Source organism: Hetaerina americana, unplaced genomic scaffold (genome assembly GCF_022747635.1).
Source record: "Hetaerina americana unplaced genomic scaffold, ioHetAmer1.1.p SCAF_10, whole genome shotgun sequence".
Taxonomy (NCBI): Eukaryota; Metazoa; Arthropoda; class Insecta; order Odonata; family Calopterygidae; genus Hetaerina; species Hetaerina americana.
The window spans coordinates 44,281,900-44,308,130 of NW_027286070.1; the positions used below are offsets into that span (position 1 = coordinate 44,281,900).

At 37.0% G+C, this 26,231-nt stretch overlaps 1 protein-coding gene across 1 annotated transcript in view; it reads left to right on the top strand.

Moving 5' to 3' along the window:
- The window catches only part of LOC139700316 (uncharacterized), a 229,631-nt gene that overhangs the window by 161,002 nt on the left and 42,398 nt on the right, over positions 1–26,231 (top strand). The window contains exon 2 of the mRNA XM_071598955.1: positions 8,707–8,811. Coding sequence (XP_071455056.1) covers positions 8,707–8,811 — 105 coding nt within the window. The remainder of the gene's footprint in view (positions 1–8,706; positions 8,812–26,231) is intronic.

The window sequence follows — 26,231 nt, forward strand, 5'->3', positions numbered from 1 at the left end:
TCCGTTATTTTGCGTAATTTTGAAATATATTGAATAAGGAAAGTAAGACGCACGTAAAATTTCAATTTAAGGTAAATATATGACCAGGTGAATAAAGAAGACGAATCTCATTTCTTCAATAGTTTTCACCATGTGTAGAGAAAGAGAGGAATAATGAGAATCATCATTTAAAGCTTAAGTAGGTTATTTTTTCAAACTTATTCTTTAAATGTTCGTCGTTATATCTTCCAATTATGAACTGAAAAATATATTTAAATTTGGATGCATCTAAGGTCTCACCAATTGATTGCAATTTGAGAACATGTTGGTGATTAAAGATAAAATAGAGAAATCAGTGTGGATAGGAAACCGATTGTTTTTTTGTTCAGAGAATACAAAGGATCCTCAGTATGACGACCAATTTTGCGACCTCAATTCTGCAAATTACGAATAGTCAGAAAAAACCGCCTAATATTATTTCTATAAGTTCGTAGGTAGTTGGTGGGGTGCCGAGAATCGGGGAAAGGTGGAAGCGTTCGTTATTTGCTATTCTATACATGACACGCTCTTAGGTCCTTTATAGGGTCGTAAAGTTATTGCAGTCCAAGTCCCTGCCAACCATGGTATGACAGCGAAAAGAGTTTTCACCACATCTTTAATGTCTACAGACTTTGGTAAATGACAGTTTTCTGCGATTTCTCTGTACCAAGAAAAGAAAAAAAAACAGATCAAAACGATCCATGCGATCCCAAATATCTTAAGATGTCTTAATTTAAACTTTAAAGCCTACAATGGCTCGGAATAAGCGTTCTTAAACCGTTTAGGGATTGAAAAAGATTTAAAGGGAGAGACCATTTTTTTACCCTTTACCCCTTTCCCCCAAACTTCACTCCAGTCTTTATCTCTCCCCAAGCTTACTCCCTCTTGACAAGGGTCTGAAAGACTTCAGACTTGGGCGTTTATTGTTTACTGCGGTCTTTCTCAACGGCAGGATTCTTTTCACCCCGTTCGCTTTTGTGCCTTGTCACGAGATGATAAAGCTGCAGAAGATGCAGCTGATAAAGTACCTTTCTCTTTTCGCGCATTCAGGAAATTTCATAACTGCTTAACGTTCTTTCCCAGGATGGATTTTTCGGCATAAGAGGGCAAATACAGGGTGCAGAAACTGAAGTTTTTAAAAACATTTTCACTAATTTTCTTCAATTATTTGCACGCACAAACACATATCATGAGTGCACGCTTTTGAAACAATTATTTTCATGATTGTCACATTGTTCCGAAAAAAGTTTGCGATGATTTTGGGGAGGTGAAAATGAAATATTCAATCATGAAAAGGAATTGAATACTTTACACTTCACTGCTCAGATGTATCACTTTACGAGTAAGTGTTCACATAGGACTTCAACTAGGACTCACATTATTCTGAGATGATGTTAGAGTAATTCTACAGGTAAATCTACCTGTTAATCCAAATGTCCAGTGCTATTTAAAATCACCGGTTAAGGATTCTCACGTCATGTTAATCGAATATTTGAGCAAGTTATAGTTAAAAACCTACATTTCAAAATTAACAAATACAGCTTAGAAACCATTGTTCGCCGCTTGCAAAATGATGCCCGGAGGGTGCAAGGCAAGTTACGCTAACGTCGTGAGATAAATTTGTAATTACCGCCCCACATTACTAAAATTAGTGTTGACTTTCCGTTTTTGGGATTGACAAAAAACTTCGAATCTGGTAGCTCTTCCGATAATTTAGTCATATCATTAAAATCCGGGTCGGTAAGCAGTTTCTCTAAGTTGTAGTTCTTTCATTAGAGTAGACAATTTGCGTCTTCAAATTAATCAGCTTAAAATTGCTAATTTATTATTTAAAATCATTTGAAGATTAAACCTTTTGTCATTACGTATAAATGCTAGTTGAACATCAATATGATAATATTAAATCTAGCCACATATTTTTCTGCATTTTATGTCAGAAACATTATTTATTGTCAGCAAAAATGAATAATTAATTTGTGAAAAACACCAAGCTAAAGGGCAACATCTGACTGATAACACTTTCTACCGGATGAAATATAGGAAAAATAAAATATAAATACTATTACGTTGGCAGAAATTATGTGTAGATCTACAGAAATATAATATTACATCAAGTGTAATAACATTCTTCGTTGCATCAAAATTATGTATATTTACTGATACGATTGCATCCTCCCAATAGTTTTAATGCAACCTGTGTGTGTTGGAAGAACGTTCTCCTTCCGTTATCCCTTAAGGTTTGTCAAAGACACTCTAGCAGTTGGTGAGGTCACTCATACAAATTTAATTTAAGGTTATAAGGAAAGGAAAGGTAGCGGCTTCCTCATAAGAGTTTTTTTTCAGCGGTTTTAGACGCGTGACTCCCGTGGAGTGCCTGTTCATATTTCGGTGTGGAACTTCAACCTTATTCTATTGAGAAAAAACTGAAACCAACTCAGATAATTTCCACAACTATATTATGGTAGAGTGGGTTGCGAACTTTTTTGGCGTTACGCTACGCCACACGCCCTTGCGGCGGCTTGCGGGGTATTATGTAGATGTAGATGTAGATGTAGTCCAGTGGGTAGAGCGTTGGACTGCTGACAGGAGGGTCCTGGGTTCGATTCCCGGGCAAGGCACTCTGGCCACCTGCAGCTCCACCCAAGCTAAAGTGATTTTTCGGGTACCAGATCTTCCTGGGAAACGATAACCGGCACAGGGAAAAGAATTGCCCCCCCTGGCCAGTGGGGTGAACTGGCCCCCCTACCACGAACAGTGGTATGCAGCGGAAGAGCAAAAACCCCGCACTCGTTATCACAAAAAACCTAAAGAATATGCATTGTCAACGGGAGAAAAGATAACAGAAGAGGATCATATTTATTAGTTAAGGTACACGGAATTTTATAACGATATTGACCATTAGGAAGCTAAAAACCTGAAGCAAAAATTGAGGGAAGGAATTACAGATTTTTTGTGAACAGAATATGAAAATAATGCTTGAATTAATGGAGCGATGTTTACGGCAGGGAAGAAGAGAGTCCAGAAGTCGTTAAAGAGAAAATTGGGAAAAAGACAAGTAAATATAGATCAAAAAAATAAAAACTACATCTTTTAAGATACAAAAGAAGTTCCCATGAGCTCTTCTGTACTCTGCTAGTAAATGTCGACAAAATGCATTAAGAAGGAAGAAATAGATAATGTAACTGATAAAGTGTAGTGAGCACTTTGGATGACCTAAAATCATGACGTATAGAAGAGATTTGAGCGAAATTTGAAGGAGCAATGAAAAAACAAGGCTTACCCAACCTTCCATGCAACAATTTTTTCCCGTGTAATCTTAATTATCCGGGAGAAATGGTTTAATAACCATTAAATGTTTAAATTAAAAAGAAATCAGTCATCGATCTACAGTAGGAGCATGGAAAATTACCTTGAGAGGCTAACACCGTACTTAGATATAACTTTAGAGTTTAGATATAACGTCATTAGATTGCCGATAGTAATAATTTTAAAATGTGTCTACTAATTTGGTAATGTACCGTTTAAGGAAAGTGTCCGATAGACACAGCTATCAAATAAATATCTCGTCTCTTCTAACAAAACACAACCCAGCTACTACTCTACAACAAACCCTTCTTCATATTTGGTTATCATAAGCATCTAGTATTAATAATTATGCATTAAAATTAACTTTTAAACAAGTCCTATCATTAACACTTTATTCCGAGAATTTTTTTTTAATTAGCACAGTTTAGATACAGATTTAAGTTTAGATGTAACTTTATGAATGGCAAAAACTCAAACAATTTCCCGAGGCCATATTCAGATTCTGATCATTGATCTAAGAGTCTGAGTAATTAAAATTCAAGAGGATGAAAATATGGTAAAATAAGGATTTAAAAGCTTTAAGTGAAAGTAAAGGTTATAAATACCAAGAATTTGTTATTAAATATTTAAGTGACTGGGAAAGCGTTAAGGAGGGAAAATTAAAACCAGAGATGTCGCGGAACTGCAAATGGTAAGTACAGAAATGCGACTTAATATTTGGAAGAGAGAAAAAATGGAAGAACTTGATCACACGCATTGATAAGGAAATAGCAAAGGCAAAAAAATAAAGAGAAAGGAAAAAGTGCTTAAAAGTATTGCGCCAACATATTGAGAAATTAAACAGTCAGGGGAATTGGACACGCTCTAATAAAAGAAAGAATTTCTAAAATGCATTAGAGAGAACATATATAATAAGACAGCAGATAAACAAAGGTATGAGAGAAAGGACCTTAAATTAACTGATAAGTATACGGGAGGAGAATACTTGGAATAACTCTAGAGTTAATATATTAAGCCAGGTAGGTTAGCTATTGAAAGGGAAAACGACTAGGGAATAGTTTGAGCTAAGGATACTCGATCATGCAAGAACGTAAGCACAACAGGCTTTGTTGGTATATAAGACAGATGAATGGAGGATTTACATTTGATATTACGAAAGGGTTAAATAAATAATGGAAGGATGAGTTTTTAAACACTTACTCACAGAATTGATGAGGAAGAAGTTGGAGAGGTAAATAGAACTTTGACAAAATAAATATAGAACATTATTAAGGTATTTCTTTTGCCTTTGTGAATGTCAAGAAAGCATATGACAGCACTATCCCTTACCTTCCATGCTTTTTAAGTAAATGCCCAAGGAAATGGTTACATATGAGTGAAATGGATTGGAGGCATTAATTAAGGTGAGTTTATTATTTTGGTTCATTTTCCTTTTCAAGCGAAGTGAAGCAGTAAGACATAGCATTTTACTGACAGTTGAGCGTGTTAGCGAATCAGTGTCGGTATGAGATAAATACTAATCATTTTAGGACGAAAGTAACAAGGTTTTAAAACAGAGTATGACTGCGCTAAACATCAAAATATGAGGGTAGAATTTAGAACGATAAGGCATTCGCTTATTAGAGCAGTAATTTAAAGAAAATGGACGCATTAGGAGAAAATTTGAGGAAGCAAAATAAAAATTTAAGATTGAAAGGAAATCCAAAGTAACGATGTCCAAAAATTAGTTTCCGATTTAACCGGAAGCAAAATCTGGAAACCTGATCTTGGTTCTGGTTTAAAGACTGCAAAACTTGTTCTTCAAAGACAAACGATTACCGTTGAGCATATGCTGTGAATGTGCAGAATAATTATGATCACAGGATGAGCAGAAGACAAATGAAAAAGAGTTAAACTTGGTAAGAAAATAGAGAAAGTCAAGTACAGAAAAAAGTAACCAAATCACACTTTAAGGAGTTATGAAGAATTATAAATTTTGAACGAAAACTAATGTTTTCGTTCAATATGCAAGAAAGCAGTAAAAGAATCAAAATGTAGAGCGCAAGAAGGTAGTTAGTTAGAAGAAAATATTATGAGTGACATTATACAAAAAGCATTTATGCGTATTAAGCGATTCTATAGAAGACCTAAGTTTTCGAAATCCACGAAAATTTACATGCATTATTTATAGTTAGGTTACAATTAAAAACACACCTTCACTTTGACAGTGACTCCTTTTACCCTGATGACCTCCGAAATATTGAGGTAAATTGCTTGTACTTTGGTTGATCTTTTTATTTTAGATGCTATCTATACAATATGTATATATATATATATATATATATATATATATATATATATATATATATATACATATACATATATATACATAAAAGCCAAACCAATGTGTTATATAACTAACTTATTAAAACTCATATTTCACCACTCCGATTCCAGATTTCTGGATTAAAAATTAAAAAAATAAGAGTTTCTGTTGGTACCCGTAGATTCACGTAAAAAAGGTTTCAAATAGCGTTCAAACATGCATTCTGTGGATCAAAGCGTAAAATTTCACGAAGGTCTACAGTGCAAAGCGGAAAAAAGAACCAAGATGATGTTACGCTGCCTCAAATTGCTAAAGAAACATAGTTCGTAAAAATATTATTCTATGAGGAAAAGCCAAGTGTCCTCTTTCTTCAAGGAAGGAAGGGTCAACACCTTGTTACGCTAAAAACAGTCATTTTAAGAAATCAGGAATATATTATTTGATAGTTTTAAGAAGTTGAATCACAAACACGCTACATGCCTCGGGTCAAGTCTTTGAAATTATGATTATCCAGGGAAAGGGATATTGGTCGCCACTCGTAATGTGGAAACTAACTAATGTAAATTTAACTACAGCACGAAACACATATCTACATACTAGCTTGGAAGCTACTATTTGAATGCATTTTGCAATCTACATAATGTAAGAATACAGTTTTTTCTTGAGACTTTTGTATTAGATTCGAACTTAACTTAGGAAATAGCTACACCCTGGTCGTGGCAGTGCCTTATTCTTACTGTTTTGACGTAATATACATGTTTTACGCATGTTATTTTTCAACTTGATACCTTAATAGAGCTTAATTCCATACGCTGAGATGATTTTTATGCTAAAAATTCTCCAGGCCTTCGGACTTTATATGCGTGTGTGTGGATATGAGTATATACATACTGTATTATATATATATATAATACTATACATATACTACCCAAATTGACATTCGGGATAATTACTGTTTTTATGGTTTTTAAAATGTAGTATACATAGTATATGTATATATATATATATATATAGTATATATAGAACATATATAGTATATATATAATGTATAAAAATTAGTACTTGTGGATACAGCCAACTTATCAGATCTTCACAAATCAAACTAATCCATTCCTCAAATCCCCGCCCCGTCCCAAAACCACTCCCTGCCATGCAATAAACCTAGGTGCAAAACATGTCCTATTGTGAAAACCAAAATCCCATCACTCTACCCCCCGCTTTTTCACTCTCTCCCACCAATTCCCTACTCTACTTGCACATCGAGCAATGCAGTTGTACCCGCTGAAGCTCTAACTTTTCCCTACCTTTTATATTGGACAGTGTACCTCACTCCTTAATATGTGAGTTGATAACCACCGGACCTCATAAAAGAATTCTTCCCTGATTGATATGCTCCCTGCTCTTAAGGCTCACACATTGCCATTTCTAATCCATCAATGTCTCACCAATCCTTTTCCCCCCAAGGTTAATTTTCATGGGGGCTTTATATGGTAGCTTTTGGAAGAATTGATGTCGTCAGCTACCATCGACTACTCATACCACTTGCTTTGGTGTGAAAGGAACTCATGTAAATGGTCTCTTCTGTGTGTATATTCAAGAATTCCGGCGTTTCCTCGGGACGGTAAATTTCTTTCAGCTCCTCCAATGTCCCCTATTTTTGTGGTTTGACTTAAGAAAGGGGGCAACACTATTTTGCAAAATACGGAAGACGTGGTCAACGGACGTAAGAAAATGAAGAAATACTTCGATCCATTGTAAATATATTACGTATGTATTATCAAGGTTTTTATTCAAACTATAGAATAATACACACCAAATTTTTTCTTATTCGTAATATATTCAATATTGCATGTGAATTTAATATTCATACCTTCATCGCTATTAGAAATTCATAATTAACACAGCCGTTAACAAATGTTAAGCCTCATTTCAGGGACTACTTAAGCATTGCAATTAGACCTCAACCTTAAAAAATCAAAATTTAACATCCGTTAATTATCTAGAAAGTACGACGAGTAACCGTGTGTTTATGACCACAACGCTCTGTTTTAGAGTCGTAATGGCATTTATTTTGCGGGAGTACATGTTTGCTGTAGCTCACACGACACGGATCCCCATTCAAAATAAAAATGAAAATCAATATTAGCATCATGATTGCCATGATAATGAGACAAAATTTCCGTGGACGAGTGATAAACGACCGTTGGTCGTTATTGAAGATATATTAGAGTGGGTGGAATGACCCACCACAAAAAGGTATGCATATCGCCGAAGGTACAGTTCATGGCATTGATTGCTGTTTTTGACTTATTTTTTCAAAATAAACGATCTGGACTCATCAACTGAGGGATTTATTTTAGCCTTGTAGACATAAATCGAAGTTTCAACAAATGTTCTGCAGTATATTTTGGTATATACATACATGACAGAACGCACCAATGAATCAAGTATTAATTTACATTGTTCTAAGAATTTCGTCTCACGTATTTCCTCAATTTCAGGTACTCATAGCAATTGAACTCAATGGTACCAGGCTCGTCATCGTGAAAATGTATCCTCGCTGAATGAGTTAATGTCTATTTATGCAATACATTTATTTCATCATTATCAGTTTTGAGACATTGTTGACGACCTCGTCATGTGTTCGATGATGTTGCTGTGCCTAATAACCAGCTGTCCAGAATAAATGGATTGTAAAAATATGCAAGGTTTTTCTGATTCATTACAAGTCTTCTATCCCATTTCATTTCAATTGATGAAAACTTGATATATTAAAGGTACTTTTGTAAGGTATAAGTGCTTTTAAATGAGTAAGATCTGTGCTTAGACTGGCACTCAACATTATTTGCACAGCTTCAAAGAAATCATTACAAATATGATACTGGCGGCAAAAATAAGTTTTTTCAAATACTCAAAAGCGGCAATGGAAACAATGAATAATATCTAATTCACCGAAATGTATCTCTTTCAGTTTAATTTCCATTGAAAAATCTTTGCCGCTGAATTTTCACTCCTTGGGTTTATGCGTCAGATGCAAAAGTACGAATTGTTTTCATTATTTCTTTTCCTCCTTGCAGGTTGTTCGAGACTCACCCCGACGTGCAGGAGGTGTTTATGTCATTCCAAGGAATAGAGCTGGAAGAGCTTAAGCACAGCAAACAGCTGCGATCCCATGCACTCCGGTGAGTAATAAAGTTGTTAGTCCGGTGAGTAATAAAGGTGATGATAAGGATGTGGATGCTAGGAGTTTACGTTAATATTGTTCCTAGAAACATCCTAATCTACCCAATTGCAGATTCACTCGTTAAAATATTATAAAGATAAGAATTACTTTTTACGATAGATATTGAAGATGAAGCAATCAATTTATAAGGTAAAACCACAATCATATTTCAATAGCAACCATAATAATTACATTTTCAGCTATACCGATGACATATTATTCATATATGTAAGGGTCAATTTTGGTACTTATTTGCGCATCGAAAAACATAAACAAGCGCGGGGCATAAACAAAACTATGATACGAGTTATACTCCATATTACGGAAATTTGGAAGGATTTTATCAGTCTACTTACTTCCTCGTTGAGCTAATTGCATGCACAGCAACTCAAACATACTAACTTTAATTATTTCTGTCACATTATTCAAGGTCATGGTGAGAATAAAATCCAAAACCTTGTTATAAGGATACATCGATGATAATGGATTCTATAGAACTAATGGAAAGAGATTTATGGACCTCATACGTACAGGATGAAGCAAAATAATATTGCATTTGGACTTTGCGTTTGAAAAATATTACCTACTGGACTCTCATAGTCGTTGGTGATAATAGAGTTGTACTTGAAATTACAGCGATTACATTCAAGTTTTCATGCAAATAAGCCTAACTACCCATATTGGATATCGTGGAATGATTGCTCAGATCGTTTGGTTGTATTTTCTGCGCATTATGTATTTTCTGTAATGCACACGAAGCTGGTTTTCGGTAGCGAAGACGGAATAGGTTTATATCTATTCGTGGGGAGCATAAAAATTAATTGACGCAAAAACTAAGGCCCACTCGCCAAAGACAAAAACAATTATGTATATGAGTGGATCGGTTGGTGTGGTAGCTAGCGTACTAGCTTTCCACCCAGAGGGCTACGCTTCGAATTCGGGATACGGCAGATTTTTTAGTCAGTATCCTGATCCCGACTTGAGGTGCAGAGGAGAAGTGAGTGAGTGAGTACGCCGCTCGTAGGATGGGACGTTAAACCGTGGACACCTTGGCGCCTTACGCTTAGAGTTAGCTAATGTCGACGCCGGGTTTCTCTCCAACCTCCCTCCTTTCCCATCCATCCCTAACGTCGCACATGACCTCAGCTGTCTGTTTCGTCCCCAAATACTACTACTACTATGATCACATGACGTGCAATCAGCCAATCATGAATACCCTTGTCTTCAAAAGTAAACTGTGGCTGAAGCCCCAAAAGATTACGTGCTCAATTTAACCAAAGAGTCCAAGGATATCAAAACAGGAAGAGTCATGGCTTTTTTTTAAACGGGGATCAGCCATCAGTTACGAACGTTTCGACAGTGGGGAAAACTACGGGAAATTTTCGCTAGACACGAGGAAAGAGGATTGGTGGCCGCGAACTAACTTGATATTGCGACCTCCTCTCCCATTCCTCCTCAAAACCAACGTTGAAAATCACTTGCGATGAGAAAGTAGGTGTGAACACCGGAGGCGATGAAACCTTTGAAAGCAATAAAAGTTAAACTTGAGGTAGTTGGGAGGGCCCGAGGCGGACGAGTGGGAGAATTTCCGGGTGAGGACGGGGAGAGAGGAGTAGGAGGGAGGGAGGAAAGCGGGTTAGCGACTGCTGGGGGCCTTTATGGGGAGGAGACGAAGCAATAAAACGTCCTACGAGAGAGATAATAAGTAGACGGGAGACATCTGAGGAAATGGAGGGTGAGGGGCTGAGGAAGGGGAGGCAGAGTAGGGAAAGCTCCTCTTTTAACCCTCTACGTTACCCATTCTTCCGCTCCGAAGATACTCGAAAGCACTTCCTTCACCCCCCCCCCCTCCCCCTCTGCCCCGCATCGTACGCCCCATGCCTTCAGCCGAATGGTTCAAGAGCCTGGATACGGAGCTCACTTCACCTGAGCGGGAGAGAGTTGGGGATTGGGATTTCAAGAGGCGTTAGGACATCCACTCCATATTCGTATGCCATATTCTCCGCGCACTGAGACACGCGAATCTTCTTCACGAGAGCCACGGACTCGAAAGATCCTCTCACGCTTTCATGATTCAAGGGCGTGGAGCAGAGAGATGGAATGAGGGGGAGGAAAGTAGAAGTGAATGAACAAGGGGGTTTAGACGAATTATTTGTGGATGACTAGGGTAAAGTTTTAATTTCGATAAGGTGAGGGTAGCAACAAGAGACATTTCCATGTTTACATTCTTCTCGCCATGAGAAAAAGTCTGACCTGAGAAATAAACATCCAGCTAGGCTAGCCCATGGAGAAGAAATTTGAAAAATATAAAACGCCGACAGTAGCGAAGAATTTACGTTTGAAGATAGTTTGCAAAGCTAATACCCCGTAATATTTACCTTAGAAAAAATAATACGCTGCAAAACAGCGTGAATAGATTAAGACGGCATATTACACTGAAGATTTACACTCCGATGATTATTTACTACCACCTATTGGCACCAATTATCGTTTTCTTCCCCTATTTGTAACGGATCTGAAAGGCATTGGTCATGAATCGGGAATTCAAAGAACAATTTTTACAATGCCGTCAAAAAAAATGCTTATTTTAAACAAAAAGCTTTGTAAAAAATAGTTTTCCACGTTGCAATCTAATTGCATTGCTTCGAAATACGATTTTATATTACATTAGTTGATTATTTTCAAATGAATACATGAAGACCAATGCTTAATGACCTTATTCTTACCAGTATTATTTTGAAAATTTGTGTTATTTCTTAGCTCTAAGGCATCTTGAATACAGCGCACGTAATTTGTTTCAATAAAATGTCCGTTCTACTTTTTGTATGCGCAAGAATAATTTACACCACTTTTAAATTCGCAAGACATGTAATTCATACTTTTTTTACCATACTTAAATTGGCAAAAGTAAAGTACGGGGCGAGCAGATGCAACCCTGTGATTGGCCTATGTAACCCCGACTTTATGAGCATATTGTGTAAGTCAAAATTGGGCCGGCAAAAATGGAAATCCTTATTCGTCTTTCTAGCACAATAATGAAATAAAAATAGCTGTCCCCACGTAATATCATCGCCCAAATATAACCCTCTCTGACTACTGAAAACGATGATGGTCATGAAAGCATGTATAATCCCTTAAGCCTAAATGAGCTCAGGAGTTGTTGCTAATTACGGAATATTGGCAATGACAAATGAAATTTATTGAAGCTCATTAAAATAATTTCTAAAATTTAGTTCCAATCGAAAAATAGCCAGCTTTCGGCCTTACATATCGGAAAATAATCATGTTATATCAATAACGATAACCACAAATATAAATAACCATGGCATCCCTAGGTGAGGAAAATACACTTGGATGGGAATTGAACTCGCTTTGTAATGCGAGGACTTCACCCCGCCGCGCTCCGCTACTAAGGTCGGCAAACGTTTATATCCATTTGCACAAAATAAAATTATTTTGATACCAGATTTATTTATCAAATTCATTCTATCATCTTCACACCAAAAGATGACAATTTCAATTTTAAGTCGTTCAGTGAAAAATAAACTGTAGTGGAATTTAATAGAATGTTAGTTTTAGGATATTTTAGTAAACCCCACAAGGAGACGGCAAAATCTATCGATCTTGCAGCAATATTTGCATGCATATTTATCAATGGTTGCTCAGTCTATTATAATAGACATTTTTTGGAGCTACAAAAAAATTGTGACCTTAATGACGATCTCGAACTATTTCGTCAAATATTCTACAAAATCTCCAATGTCGCGTTACACGAGAAAAATGCGAATTTTAGACATTTATAACACTTAATATATCCTGAATAAGTCGTTCATTAAGAGTAAAAACCGCATTCTAGGAGCTGGTAACATCAGTAATTTCTGACCGAGTACTCAGGATATCAATTTTCCGACAATTCCAGCCATCTTTTTGGATTTGGATGTTTTTCAAGCTCATGGGAAGGCTCGATGCCTCAAACTGTTGTCTATTGGAGGATTCAAATCGCATAAATAATTATAACGAAACCTCTCTAATCCGAGCTAATTTTAGACGGATTATGTCAGACAGCAATTGAGAGTCCACGTCAGTGAAGCTTTGGGTTCCTGAAAAATGATAGCATTAAATAATTAAATATATATTTTTTGCGGCTTCACTTACTACTTTTTTGATATAGAATCGGCTTATCTCAGGAAATTGAATCGTTATTTCAAGAGCCATTGACAAAATTACAACATATTTAAGGAAGCACGTTATTTAAGATCCTTCCCTACAACACCCCAGCTTTCCCAAATACCATTTCACGGAAATCCAAATGAACTGCCTCACAAGGAGCCTACTGTATGGCTTACTCACGAAGTGAAAGGGTAAGCAAGAACTTATTCCCCCATAAATATGAGATTTTCACTCATAAATGTTTTCTTCGTATATGCCTCTCTCTCTATGTGTGTATTTATATATGTATATATATATATATATATATATATATATATATATATATATATATATATATATATATATATATATATATATATATATATATATATATATATATATCTTTGTGTGTTTGTACGAGGGTCATCCGGAAAGTAGTACCCGTTCGTGCCGCATGAAGTGCTGACGACGCGAGTAGCCGCTGGACGAGGTCAGATAGCTTCAGTGGCTTGTCTGCCTTCTCTGAGCCAAGTTGCGTGACACATTGCCTGTGTTGTTTCTGTGATTGTTTACAATGTTTAAAAAAATTGAGAACGCCGCCAGTTGTGAAGTGAGGGCAGTGATTAAATTCCTCAATGCAAGAAACGTTCGCCCATGTGATATTCATCGCCAATTAAAGGAGGTGTATGGAGACAATGTAATGGACGAGTCGTCTGTTCGGCGGTGGTGTCGCAACTTCAACATGGGGAGGGGGAACACACACGACGATGAGCGTTCGGGGAGACCGTCTGTCATTACAGACCAACTGGTGAGCTCAGTTGACGAATTCGTGAGGAACGATCGGCGCGTCACAATTGATGACATCTGTGAGCATTTTCCCAATGTTTCTCGAACAATTGTTCATGAAATTGTTAAACACCATCTGCATTATGCAAAAATTTGTGCAAGATGGGTCCCTCGCGTATCTCAATGAGCTGGCGGCGAAGGACTATGCAGCAGGAATACAGAAACTTGTCACACGTTATGACAAATGCCTTAATTTGCTTGGAGATTATGTTGAGAAGTAGTTTAAAGAATCCTCTTTCAAATAAAATTTTTTATGTTTGTTAATATTTACTTTTGTGTCTTTATTTCACGAACGGGTACTACTTTCCGGATGACCCTCGTATCAAAAATAATATATATTCAATTTAAATCTTCTCCCTCTCCAAACCTGCCGCTTTTTTGTAACTTCATATCTATACGGAAAACCTCATACCGTCTAATGCTGAGAACGTCTTTGTCTTTGGCAATTTAGTTCTTATTGCAGATTAAAATAAAAACTGCCGACAAAAAGGAATGCAGATGAAAAACGAAAGCGGTTATTCTGAAACTGTGGGATTCAAACGGAATTATTTTGAATGTCAAAGGAAACAAGAGGGATGTTAGTAACCTTTAAACCTGAAGGACTTATTGACCAGTTAAGGCCGCATAAATCCCCGTTCAGGTAAAATAAGAAAAATAAAATTATCCTATTCATACAGCAAAACTCTTCTCTTTGACGAGAGCCCATCGATGAATTTACCGTCGCGGCATACTCCATCTTCCTATTTGGTCATAAACACGACACATGACTGTGAGAAGTTATCTAGCGGACACGTAAATCTCTTCAACTCTCAGAATGATTGACCTCTCATCTCTATTCATTTCCCATTCCACCCCATCTCAGTGCGCTGCAGCGATTCCTCCTTCCCTCCTTAAAAATCTTCAACGATGTTTGTTATATAGCTGCTACGCCTTAAAATCACCACAATTGGTTCTTTTCGGATTCGTGAGTTTTGACAAGCAAAATTATCACCTAATGCTTCTCAAGTTCTATTCTTTAGCAATCTAAACAGCCAACAATATTTTCAATCCTACGGTTACTACATGGCTCAAATGCTTTATTCTAATTCTTTTCACAAATCTTAGTGACCACGTCCTTAGATAATATTCCTTACACTATATCGCTCTAAAAGCATCTCTGTCTCTAAGTCTTTCGAAGTTTCGTTACTAGGTTGTACAAAGAGAAAAAGTACCATTTTTGAAGGGAATTACGACTGCCCGAGGAAAATTCTGACGTGGATACCCTAATATTTAACTAGATAAGAAATATGTGCGTACTTGTGATAAAGTGTCATCAAATTCCTTCAGTATCACTGAGATGCCAAAATAAAGGAATGCTATGTTTGTCAAGCCTTTCTATGGTGAGTGATTTTTACTCATAACTTATAAATCAAAGTTATTAATATCATTATTTTGGCAATTTAGTAAGAGTAAAATGAAAGATATTTAGTATACTCAGAAGATTTTGTAATAAAAAGGAACTATTTCGAGTATTTGTGATGATCAATATCTTTAATACAATAAATTGGTAGGTAACTTTCAAATCTTAAGATTTCAAAGTGTAAATTTAATCTGATAATTTAGCCTAGTTTTGGACAATTTTCTTCAACGGTTTTTCAAGGTTTATTTCCTTGAATGAATTGAAAAATGTTTGAAATTTTGAAAAAATTTGACGACTCTTAAGAAAACTGACGCTCAGAACTGTCAAATGAGAATGTAAATATGGGGAATCATTTGGAAAAAATTACAAATTGATTTTAGATGGGAAGAAAACCAATTGATTATAAGTGGTAATTATGTTAGAGTAGCATAAAAAATTGTTTATTTGCAGTGTAAAAGTCGAAACTCTGTCATTCATGAATTTATTCATACGGAGTTGATTTCAGATATTATATATATATATATATATATATATATATATATATATATATATATATATATATATACTAATTAATACATAAATAAATATATATAAATATATATATATATTTATATATATAAATTAGTGTATAATTTCCATATAAGCGATATATATATATATATATATATATATATATATATATATATATATATATATATATATATCGATTTTACGGAAACACTCACACAAGCAGTATAGTATTGGGACGTCACAATAGAAAACAAGTAAAAGAGTAACATTTAAAAGGACACTCACACGGTAAATTGTTTAAGCTTTCGGCCTTCTCCGAGGGCTTCTTCAAGTAAGACTCTTCTTGTCTAAGTCTTACTTGAAGAAGGCCTCGGAGAAGGCCGGGAGCTGAAACAATTTACCGTGTGTCTTTTTAAATGTTACTATTTTATTTATATATATATATATATATACTGTCAAATTGTCACTAAATGGTTGATGGTGTGTTTATGTTACGGATAGTTGAAAAATTAACATTTTAGAAAATGAATTCCCCATTAATGGAATGGTACTAATCGATTACGGGTTATTCAATCACTGTATTATTATTACCAATTTTAATTGAACCATTACCTTTTATTTGAAGTTATTAACTTTTTCTAAAAATTGTTTTTCTTATATTCAACTCCAAAACTTAGGTTAATGATAGTTAAATAATCGACAGAATTAATTAACTATGCATGGTAATTTCAAACTGTTTCAAGTTTTTTTGTTGACAGTTGATGAAGTAATCTTAGAGTTCGATCTTGATACAGTTTGTTTATTTAAATTATCTCAGCATATTACTCCACCGGGTACTTGAAATATTCGAGTTAAAACCTGTAGTTTTAAGTTTTACAGCGTCGCACCCAAAAGTGGTAGGACTGATTTTCTCTGGCGCGAACGGAGCGGTGTATGGGGGGTCTGCCTGGCAGGGTAAGGCGGAGGGGGCTCTTAGCAACAGACCAACACTAACCTCAGTCGCCTGCGGGCTGTCGTTGAGTGAGGACACAGTTTTTAGTGAAGCAAGTTTTTTGTCCGCGTCGAAAAACAAAATGAATCTGAATTTAGAGCAACGTTATTCCGTGAAGTTTTGTGCGAAACTCGGGAAGACGGCAACTGAGACCCTCGATATGATCGAGCAGGCTTATGGGGACACTGTCTTAAGCCGTTCCACAATATTTGAGTGGCACAAGTTGTTTAAAGAGGGTAGGGAGCTCGTTGAAGACGACCATCTCTCCGGACGGCCGTCGACGGCAAGAACCGACACGAATGTGGACAGAGTGAGGACACTGCTGAGCACAGACCGACGCTTAACCAGTGAAGAAATTGCGGACCAGTTGGGTCTGTCTGCATCCAACGTCCAACGCATTATCTCACAGGATTTGGCCATGCGCAAGGTGTGTGCCAAGATGGTGCCGAAAATTCTGCCATGGCGCGCTCGTCGTCAGACAGCTCCTGGCCAAATATGGCGTTGCCACGTTGCCGCACCCGCCCTATTCTCCCGATCTGGCACCACCGGACTTCTTCTCCTTCCCCCTGATGAAAAGACAGCTCAAGGGACGACGTTTTGACTCGATAAAGGCCGTTCAAGAGGCTTCGACGAGGGTCATCAACGGCATCCCCAAAGAAAATTTCCAGCGGGCGTACGGGGAATGGGAGCAACGTTATACTAAGTGTGTAACAGCTCAAGGAGCATACTTTGAAGATTATTAAGTCGATGTAAGTACATCGTCAATAAAATTCTTGTACAAAAATCAGTCCTACCACTTTTGGGTGCGACCCTGTTGTTTAAAAATGAGACAAAATAATCGGCCCAATATTAAAACATATCATCAATTGAGCGCTTGCTTCGATATTGCCAGTTTTACATTTTTATTATTCAAAAATATAATTTTTAGCCAATAAATAGTTTGGATTGGTAGCTACATACTCCGCCACACAAAAGTATTTGTCTGACTCGCTTCCATTGGTTTGAATAGTCGCCGGCTCCCCCTTTAACTTTTCGAATATATCCACACCATGAAATGAAAAGGATAATAATTTCAATTTTTGAAATAAAAAGGAACGAATTTCACCTGGTTAAATTTTCTAACCACGAATAAATGATAGCATGTTATGATCTTCTTGATAAAAAAGGGGAAATCGTTGAGTTAAAAGAGATGCGCTCGAGATTTTTTCCAGGAACCATTTAGGAGGTTTTTATAATAAAAGTTGCTCATTTCAAGTGTGATCATTTCGCCAATTTATGGAGAGAACGCCAAACTGATTTGCCGGATAGAACCGCATTAAAAAAGAACTTTCCCAAAAAGTTGCTGGTCGATAAGTTAAAGAACTTTAGTTTAGAGACTGGCCAATGTAGAAATCCTAATACTCTGCAATGATGGAGTGTATTATCCCAAGAAAGAACTGCCGGGCGTTAGAGGGAAAGAGCCAGGAGGGACGGGGACCGCAAAGGGTCGGCAGGCCGTCCGTCAATCGATCAGGTGGACTCCACGGTAAAAGGAGGAGTAAGAGATTCGAGAGAGCGAGGAGTTGAGTGCCGGCTGAGTTCGGGCAACCGTATGAAAAAACACGCCTCGCTGCAATTTACGGAAGAAACCGGCCGAACAAATCGCTCAAGCGAGTGAGAAAAGGTCCGCTAAAAGAGAGAGCGAGAGAGAACTGAAGTACGCGCGATCCAATGGAATAATGACATTTCTCCGCTGGAGTAGGCCTCATGGCCTCGCATTGCCAACTATGGAACACGGGATAAAAATTTTGAAGCTGCATAAAAAATCGCACGAATAAAGCTACGGGGAACGCTGACATTGAATCACGAATACATTTGATCTACTCAAGCGCCACCTTGTGGAACTTTATAACTCGTACAAAAAACAAAGAGAAACTATTGGCAAAAGACTAATACGCTAAAATTTATCAAAACCATTTCGACCATGCTATCATTTTTTGTGTCAAATGACTACGTATCCAAACTCATTTAAAACGTATCCATTTATGGCTTATTCCAAGTACGTGTAAGAGCTATTTATTTGATACGGTACGAAATTCCAGGGAATATATCACAGAAACAAACTTGTGAAAAACAGTCCTCAATTTTCTTTAAATTTTCAGTGGTCACAGCCACCCTCATCGGTTGGTTCATTTTAAAAAAATTGTATCCCTTTTACGTGTATGTGTTATTTTTTGTCCTTGAAGAATTTCACATTCACACGTATTGAGTTATTACACATATCACAAATCCACCCGCACATGCATATACATACATGCACACAAACACATATACATATATTCAAACACGAAAACCTGCCAAATGGCGGACACATACTCATTCACAAGGATATAGCTACTAGGAAAAGAGATTGGAACACACTTAAAAGTTACAGTCAAGTAAAAGTCCCGGTGAAATAAACTGTTTTGCGTCTGTGGTCTGCGAATTCCACCTTCCCCAACATTCCTGTGCTCGTATTTTACATGTGTTCCTATCTCTTTCTCTTATATCTGTATTCATTTGAATGGGTATATTTATATATATCTAAGTCGCGGTAGTCCAGGGGGTAGAGCGTTGGCCTGCTGGCCGGAGGGTATATATATATATATATATATATATATATATATATATATATATATATATATATATATATATATACCCTCCGGCCAAGTTTGAAAAAAATTCCATTCGAAGTACTACATGTATTAATAACATTTATACCAATCAAAAGCCTGAATGTCTGAATTTAAACGCTGCTTAATTTTCACCAGTGCTATTTGATAGTACATTAATGAGGGAAATAGTATAAATTAACGAATGCATAACGAAAATAATATCATTCACGGGTTAATTTGCAGTATTTCTCCGAAAAAATAAATGAAAACAGAATACCATGGAAAGGAAATTATCCTTCAGGGTTCAATGTAAGAAAACAATACATTCAAATTAATGATAAAAAACTATACCTTTTTGATTCCAAAGTATTTTACTTAGACTAGACCCAGGTTTTGACGTTCAGAGTCATCATTAGATGATAATGTGCAGTTTTTCTAACGTGAAGTTGCCGGCACATTGCAAATTTATATTCACTCTTATCACTCACACTAGTAAGTTGTAAATTATGGCTCATAACTAAACCATGTATACGACATGTGACTTCCTGAGCTACTGCAGGTAGCAAGGGGAAAGGAACTCACACCTTATGCCCGTGAACGTTATGTTCAAATGTCTTGGTATGAGATGAATTCTACGTTCCCCAATAAAACCAACCCTCCAGTTGATGACTGTCGTATGGCATTCCTAAGGATGTCGTAGACCCTTAAAAACGACTCACCAACACAAACGCAAGAAGCTCACCCAAGCTCAAGAATTTTCATTTTGGTCTTCGACAACTCATAATAAAAAAGACGTCACCTTGTCCCCTCAAAGAATTTTTCACAAGGCAAATAATGAAAGTTTATAACATATTTAGCTCCTTTGACCGGCATCGACCTATGTGGATTAAATTATTAAACTTCTTGAAATGAATCTGTTACAGTTATTAAGCCAGATAAAAGTCAAGTGTAAGGATAAAGAATCGGTTATATACTTGGCGGTTTTTGAAATTGGTGAGCTCAGGTATTCTTTCATCAGACTTTCGTACGTTTCTAAGCAAAACTTTGATTGATGTTCAGTATTTTTCTAATTGGGTGCTAGTGAGCAATTAGCTACAGAAAGCTTAAGTACTTGAAGAATTCAACTGACATCAAAATTAGATGATTTATGAGAAGACTGTCATGAAGCCATAACGATTGCTCATTCTTCAAATTTTTACCTGAGTATCCAATTACTGAAAGAGCCACCGATATTAAAATTCTAATTTTTTTAATAATAACATTAAATATAACAAAATTGTCCATTATCTTCGTCTTACGTCCTCTCATTTTCCCATTGACGGTAAAAATTGTTCATCTTCTTTTGAAAAATTTGTTAATAATAAGTAAAGGGCGATATAAATTTTATTTCAACTTTTTCATTGCCTTTTACTATACCTAAATATTTGGGCTCAAAAATAAATTCTTACAGTTAATAACTATCATTTTCATTCATCATCATCATCTTCGAATGGAAGAAACTTATTTTTGTAGCCATATAACTTTCTACATGGCTGTTTTCTTCAATTCATGGTTTGTTTTACACCCATAATGCTATAAATATCATCCAAGAATTTATTTCTTTGCCTTCCACTTCCTTTCCTTTCAAGGATTTTTCATACTTTTATATTTTCTATTAAGTTTCTATGCCTCAGAACACATACTCCATCCTCTTTTTCTACTTACTTTTAAATGCGTTATTTGATTTAAGGTACATGTACTTCAGCAAGAATGAGATAGTGAGCAGAATATTTTAAGTGAAGATGTTTTATCTGACACAAAATCTCAATGACATAGAACACTAGCCTGGGCCCTAGAAAAACTTCCAAAATGTATCCATGTAGTTTCTTTTTCCACGGAGGTGAGTATTGGACGAGAGAGAGAGAAAGCGAAGAACAGACGTAAAAGCGGTTCTATGGAAGAAAAATGAAAATAAAATGACGACATCGAAGGATGAAAAATGAAATATTAGGATGTGATTAAAGAAGAGGGTCGATTGAAAACAATACGAGCAGTAAATGCGAGCCAAAGACAACGATTTTTAGCATCAGATAAATTATAGCTGCGCGATAAAGCTACGGTTAAACACATTTGGGCAACATCGAACAGTTAACTTATATTGGTGGAAGGGTCAACATCGAGGGCGAGATGAATAAAATAGTTAAAACAGCTAAGCTGAAGGCTAGCTATGAGGAAAACAACTAAATATCGCGTCACATAGCAGTTGTATTGGCAGTTAATTAAGAAATTGCTCTAAAATGTTTTCAATAGCGCTATTTTTTTCTACGATCGATAGACATGGACAACAAGCATAAAAGAGAAAAGTAATTTAGTAGCTATTGACATGTATGGTTCAGAAGAATGATGAAAGTAAAATGGTTACCCTCGGAGACAAGGGAACATGCTTTTTCGAAAAGTGCGGAGAAAAGTCGACGAAAGCCGATTACAAGAAAAGAATTACTTCTATTCTGTGCCATACTAGCTTACTGAAGATCTTAATGAAAGAACTATGGAAAAAAACTACAGAGGAACGCCACAGAAAATAGTTAAAAAGTGATGAAAGATAACAAAGGACGCTAGGAGTTAGAAAAAAGCTGCGGAGAAAGCAATCTCGTGGGATTGCTATAAACCTACCCCAGGAATGTTAAGCTATGAAAATGGCAAAACTTCATCTAGTAAAAGAAAGTGTGTAGAAACCCATGGAATATTACACACTAAAATGCAATGATATAATGGGAACTTCACTAGGCCAATCTCTTCGGCTAACAGAGAACAATTGGATATTTCCGTATAATTCGGGCATGAATCCCCATATGAACCAGATTTTGACGAAAATAATGTAATATAAATTTCAATAGGCAAACTTGAATAAAAGAAATGGCTTTCAAGAATAATAAAGACAGCGGATGACATTTATATTGGCCCCTTTCATCTCGTGCGTGGAACTCTTGAATGAGGATAATCATATTCAAAATTTTCGTCACAACTTCCTTAAGATGATAATTCTCCGTCGGTTCCTACATCCTCGACACCAAAGCCTCCAACATTTCTCAACGGCCTCCATCTATAAATTCCTTTTCCTACCGCAAAGAAGTTTTGAAAACACTCCACGCCCACAGTTTTTTCCCCTAAGTGGAATGTTGTAATTTTCTGCTTCCGCGTAGCACAATGACAATGTGGGAATGGGAGAGGAAAAAAATATGAAAAAAGGACGGCATTATTTTTATCTCGACTTAAGCTTTCAAGACATAGAAATATAAGGAATCTTTTGTGAGGCGGGAGTGGCCATGAAAACGGGTGTAGGATGAACAGAAAGAAAGAGGGGTTTAGGCCTCTCCGCCAAGGTTTGGCACAAGGTCTGGCATTGGTGATAAAAGAGGCGGTTGGGAAAAATTGAGGTGGAAAATGACCGGGGTGAATGGAGGTCGGAGTCGGAGGGGAAGAAGCGAGCTTGGGAGGAGAAAGAGTCGAGCTTAGGAATGGATGTGCATGAATGGTTAGCGCGAGGGAAGTGAAGGCGGACACATACAGAATGGGAAGAGAAAGATTGTGGAAGAGGGTAGAAACCTACGAAAGAGAAATGAGAAAGAGGACCGGGAAAGAGAGAGAGAGAGAGGAGACGTGAGAGAAGAGAATGAGGAGTAAAAGCAGGAGCTGAATGCATCCTTTTCTCCCCTCGGGAATGTGGAGAAGGGTTTAAAAATGATCATTTTCTTACATGTGTGCGTAGCGGGACGCAACGTGTGCCCTATTCCATGTGCAAAAGTGTCAGCCCTCTAAACCATGTGCGTCTGCAGATGGTTATAGACGACTGACATCATCCTTCCGCAGCCTCTCTCCCCATCCGCACAGTCCCTCCCGTTTCGTTGCTCTTTATCGCCTCTTCTCCAACGTCACCACACTAGTACCCCAAGAAAGGGGACGACGGTATCAATTCAGTTAACAGGGGAGAAGAAGAAGGGAAAAGGGTGTGGAGAAATGAAGGGTAGAGAGGCAAAAAGGCAGTAAGTCTCTTCCTCCGCTCACCCCTTTAGCCCCAAGGGGTATAATGAAAGACCGTGCGAGGCCACCAATGTAACGAAATTATCAAAGATGCAATTATTGGCACCACCGAAGATGACTCAGGCATGAGGAGTTTGTTGCGATTTAGCATCACGGTGGCATGGATTCAATTACCTTAGTTAGCTTTTGGTGAGTGATAATTCCTTTCTCTCTCTACATCATTAATCTTCCAACCTATTATTGACAAATATGCATTTCTCTTGTATTCCACAACCCGTTGCAAAAATTCCCATATGGATATCGGAGTATACTATGAGTGAATACGCCATTTTTCGTTCATCGAAATCACTCCAACTGTAATGCAGCATGAACTTTTTAAAAAATTCCTGAAGATAATAATTCAAAACTTCCTCATTCTAGCTCAATAGATCCGATTCTAGCTAGGGAGATACGATAGAATTTTTTCTGTGCTGATGCTTGAACACTGATCAAAAAGTATTTCGTTTGAGGTAGTTTTGAAAATTTTAAATTAGCAGGAACACGTAATTTAAAAAATAAAACATATAATGGCGAGAAATAATTTTTTTACTGAATCACGTACTTAGAACTTGAAGGCTCATAGCGATAGATGGTCCTGCTCCAAACGGACTAAACTACTTACAGCACACAGATTGACCTCAGTTAAATTTTTAATATGGTCAAAGATGTGAACTAATTTGTTTGAGATTGTGTCACGCTAAATATACTTTCTGATCTTTCGCATGCAGCATCTGGTGTTAAGCAAATTTCCCGGATGTAATCCGCCATCAAAAGTTTTTAAAGGAGAGGAGAGTTCTTAATGCCAATCTTCTCATACACACTCATTCAATCAACGCAACAACCAGATAGTGTAATTTAGAGTATAGTCCTTGCGTATATTTCACTACAATGCATTGGTAGGGATAAATAACTGAAGTTTTTACACGTGGGAAACTAAAGAGAAAGTTCCCATTTTGATAAATGCGCACGATGTCGCTTAATCGCGTCGCGATTGTCACGTAATAAATCAATGGAACGTGCAAAGCACTCATCGAAATACGGGGTCTGTTCAAAAAGTATCGCGAATTTTGAATTTTCGCGGGTTATGTGTATTTGATTTTCGATTTTTTTGTGGCGTAATGTTGGTACTTATGTCTCTCACTTATGCCGAACAGTTCGGCCATTTTGAATTTTCAGTTAATTGTTTACAGCTGTTTTACTCGGTCGTGTTTGATTTGTCTTCGATTTTTACCTGCTCCAAAAAATGGATGAAAGAATGCGTATTAAATTTTGCGTGAAAAATGAAATTTAGTGCGCGGACGCATTCCGAATGTTGACTGTGGCATATGGAGAAGCTAACTTTGACCGAAGCACGTTTATCGGTGGTAAAAACATGTTCTCAGAGGGCCGAGAAGATGTGAACGACGAAGGGCGTGCCGGACGCCCGAGCACAACAACAGACAAAAACATTGATGAAGTGAAGAATTATATAGTGCATTATCCAATCGCCGAATCACAGTTAAAGATGTAGCTGAGGACCTAAACATATCAATTGGCTCTCTTCTATTCCATTTTTACCAATGATTTGGGCGTTACACGGGTCGCCGCGAAATTCGTACCAAAATTGCTCAATTTCGACCGAAAATAGCAACGCATTAACAATGCTAATGAGTTCCGCGACGACCCAAATTTGCTCCAGAGGGTCATATCTGGTGACGAATCATGGGTTTATGGTTATGATGTGGAAATTCCCAATCATCCCAATAGAAGCTGCAGCACGAGCCAAGACCGAAAAAAGCGTGCCAAGTTCGGTCTAATGTGAAAGTTTTGCTTAGAGTTTTCTTCGATTGCAGGGCGTGGTGCATCATGAGTTCCTACCCCAGAGTAGAATAGAAAATAAGAAATATTACCTGCAAGTTATGCGCAATGAGCGCGAAGCAATCCGCCACAAACGCCCGGATTTGTGCATAAACAAAAATTGGCTTTTGCACCATGACAACGCTCCTACTCACACATCGTTACTTGTGCGCAAATTTTTGGCCAAAAACAACACACTGATGATGCCGCAGCCACCGTATTCCCAGATCTGGCCCCCAGTGACTTCCTCTATTTCCCAAAACTGAAGAGGCCCATTGAAAGGACGACGCTACGCTATAATTGATAAGATAAATACTGCATCGAAGGAGGAGCTGAAAAAGATCACGAAAAATGATTTTTCGAAGTGCTTCGAGGATTGGAAAAAACGTTAGCACACGTGTATACTATCTAACGGGGATTACTTTGAAGGGGACAAAATTCATGAATAAGTAAATAATATTTGAAAAAACACAAAAGTCGCGATACTTTTTTAACAGACCTTGTATAATAACACCAAATTTTTCGGGGATTTTAGTGGAAAACCACGGGATAAAATGATATTAAAGTTTTGGTAAATGAGCTTGAGATAAGAGTTAGAAAAATAATCGAAAGAGGTGTGATCAATGTTGCTTTTAAATGTTTGTTTAAATCTGTTTATATTCGTCTTGTTTTAAACATTCACTTAATAATACGAGGGCAATTTGAAAAGTTCTCGGAATCACCACCTTATGTCAGCGCCAGCGCAACAAGTTTCTTGCTTAGTAATAGGCAATCCTTAATGAGTAAACACGCAACGCGTCAGTGCTCTGGGAAGAGGTCTGTGGTGCCGACGCTCCTCTGTTGTTGTTCTTGTCTAGTGATTTGTGAGGGTAGAAAAATTGAGATTAGAGCAGTGATTAAATACTTTGTGAGAAAGAAATGAAAGCCAAGGAAATTCATATCGACTTTTAGAATAT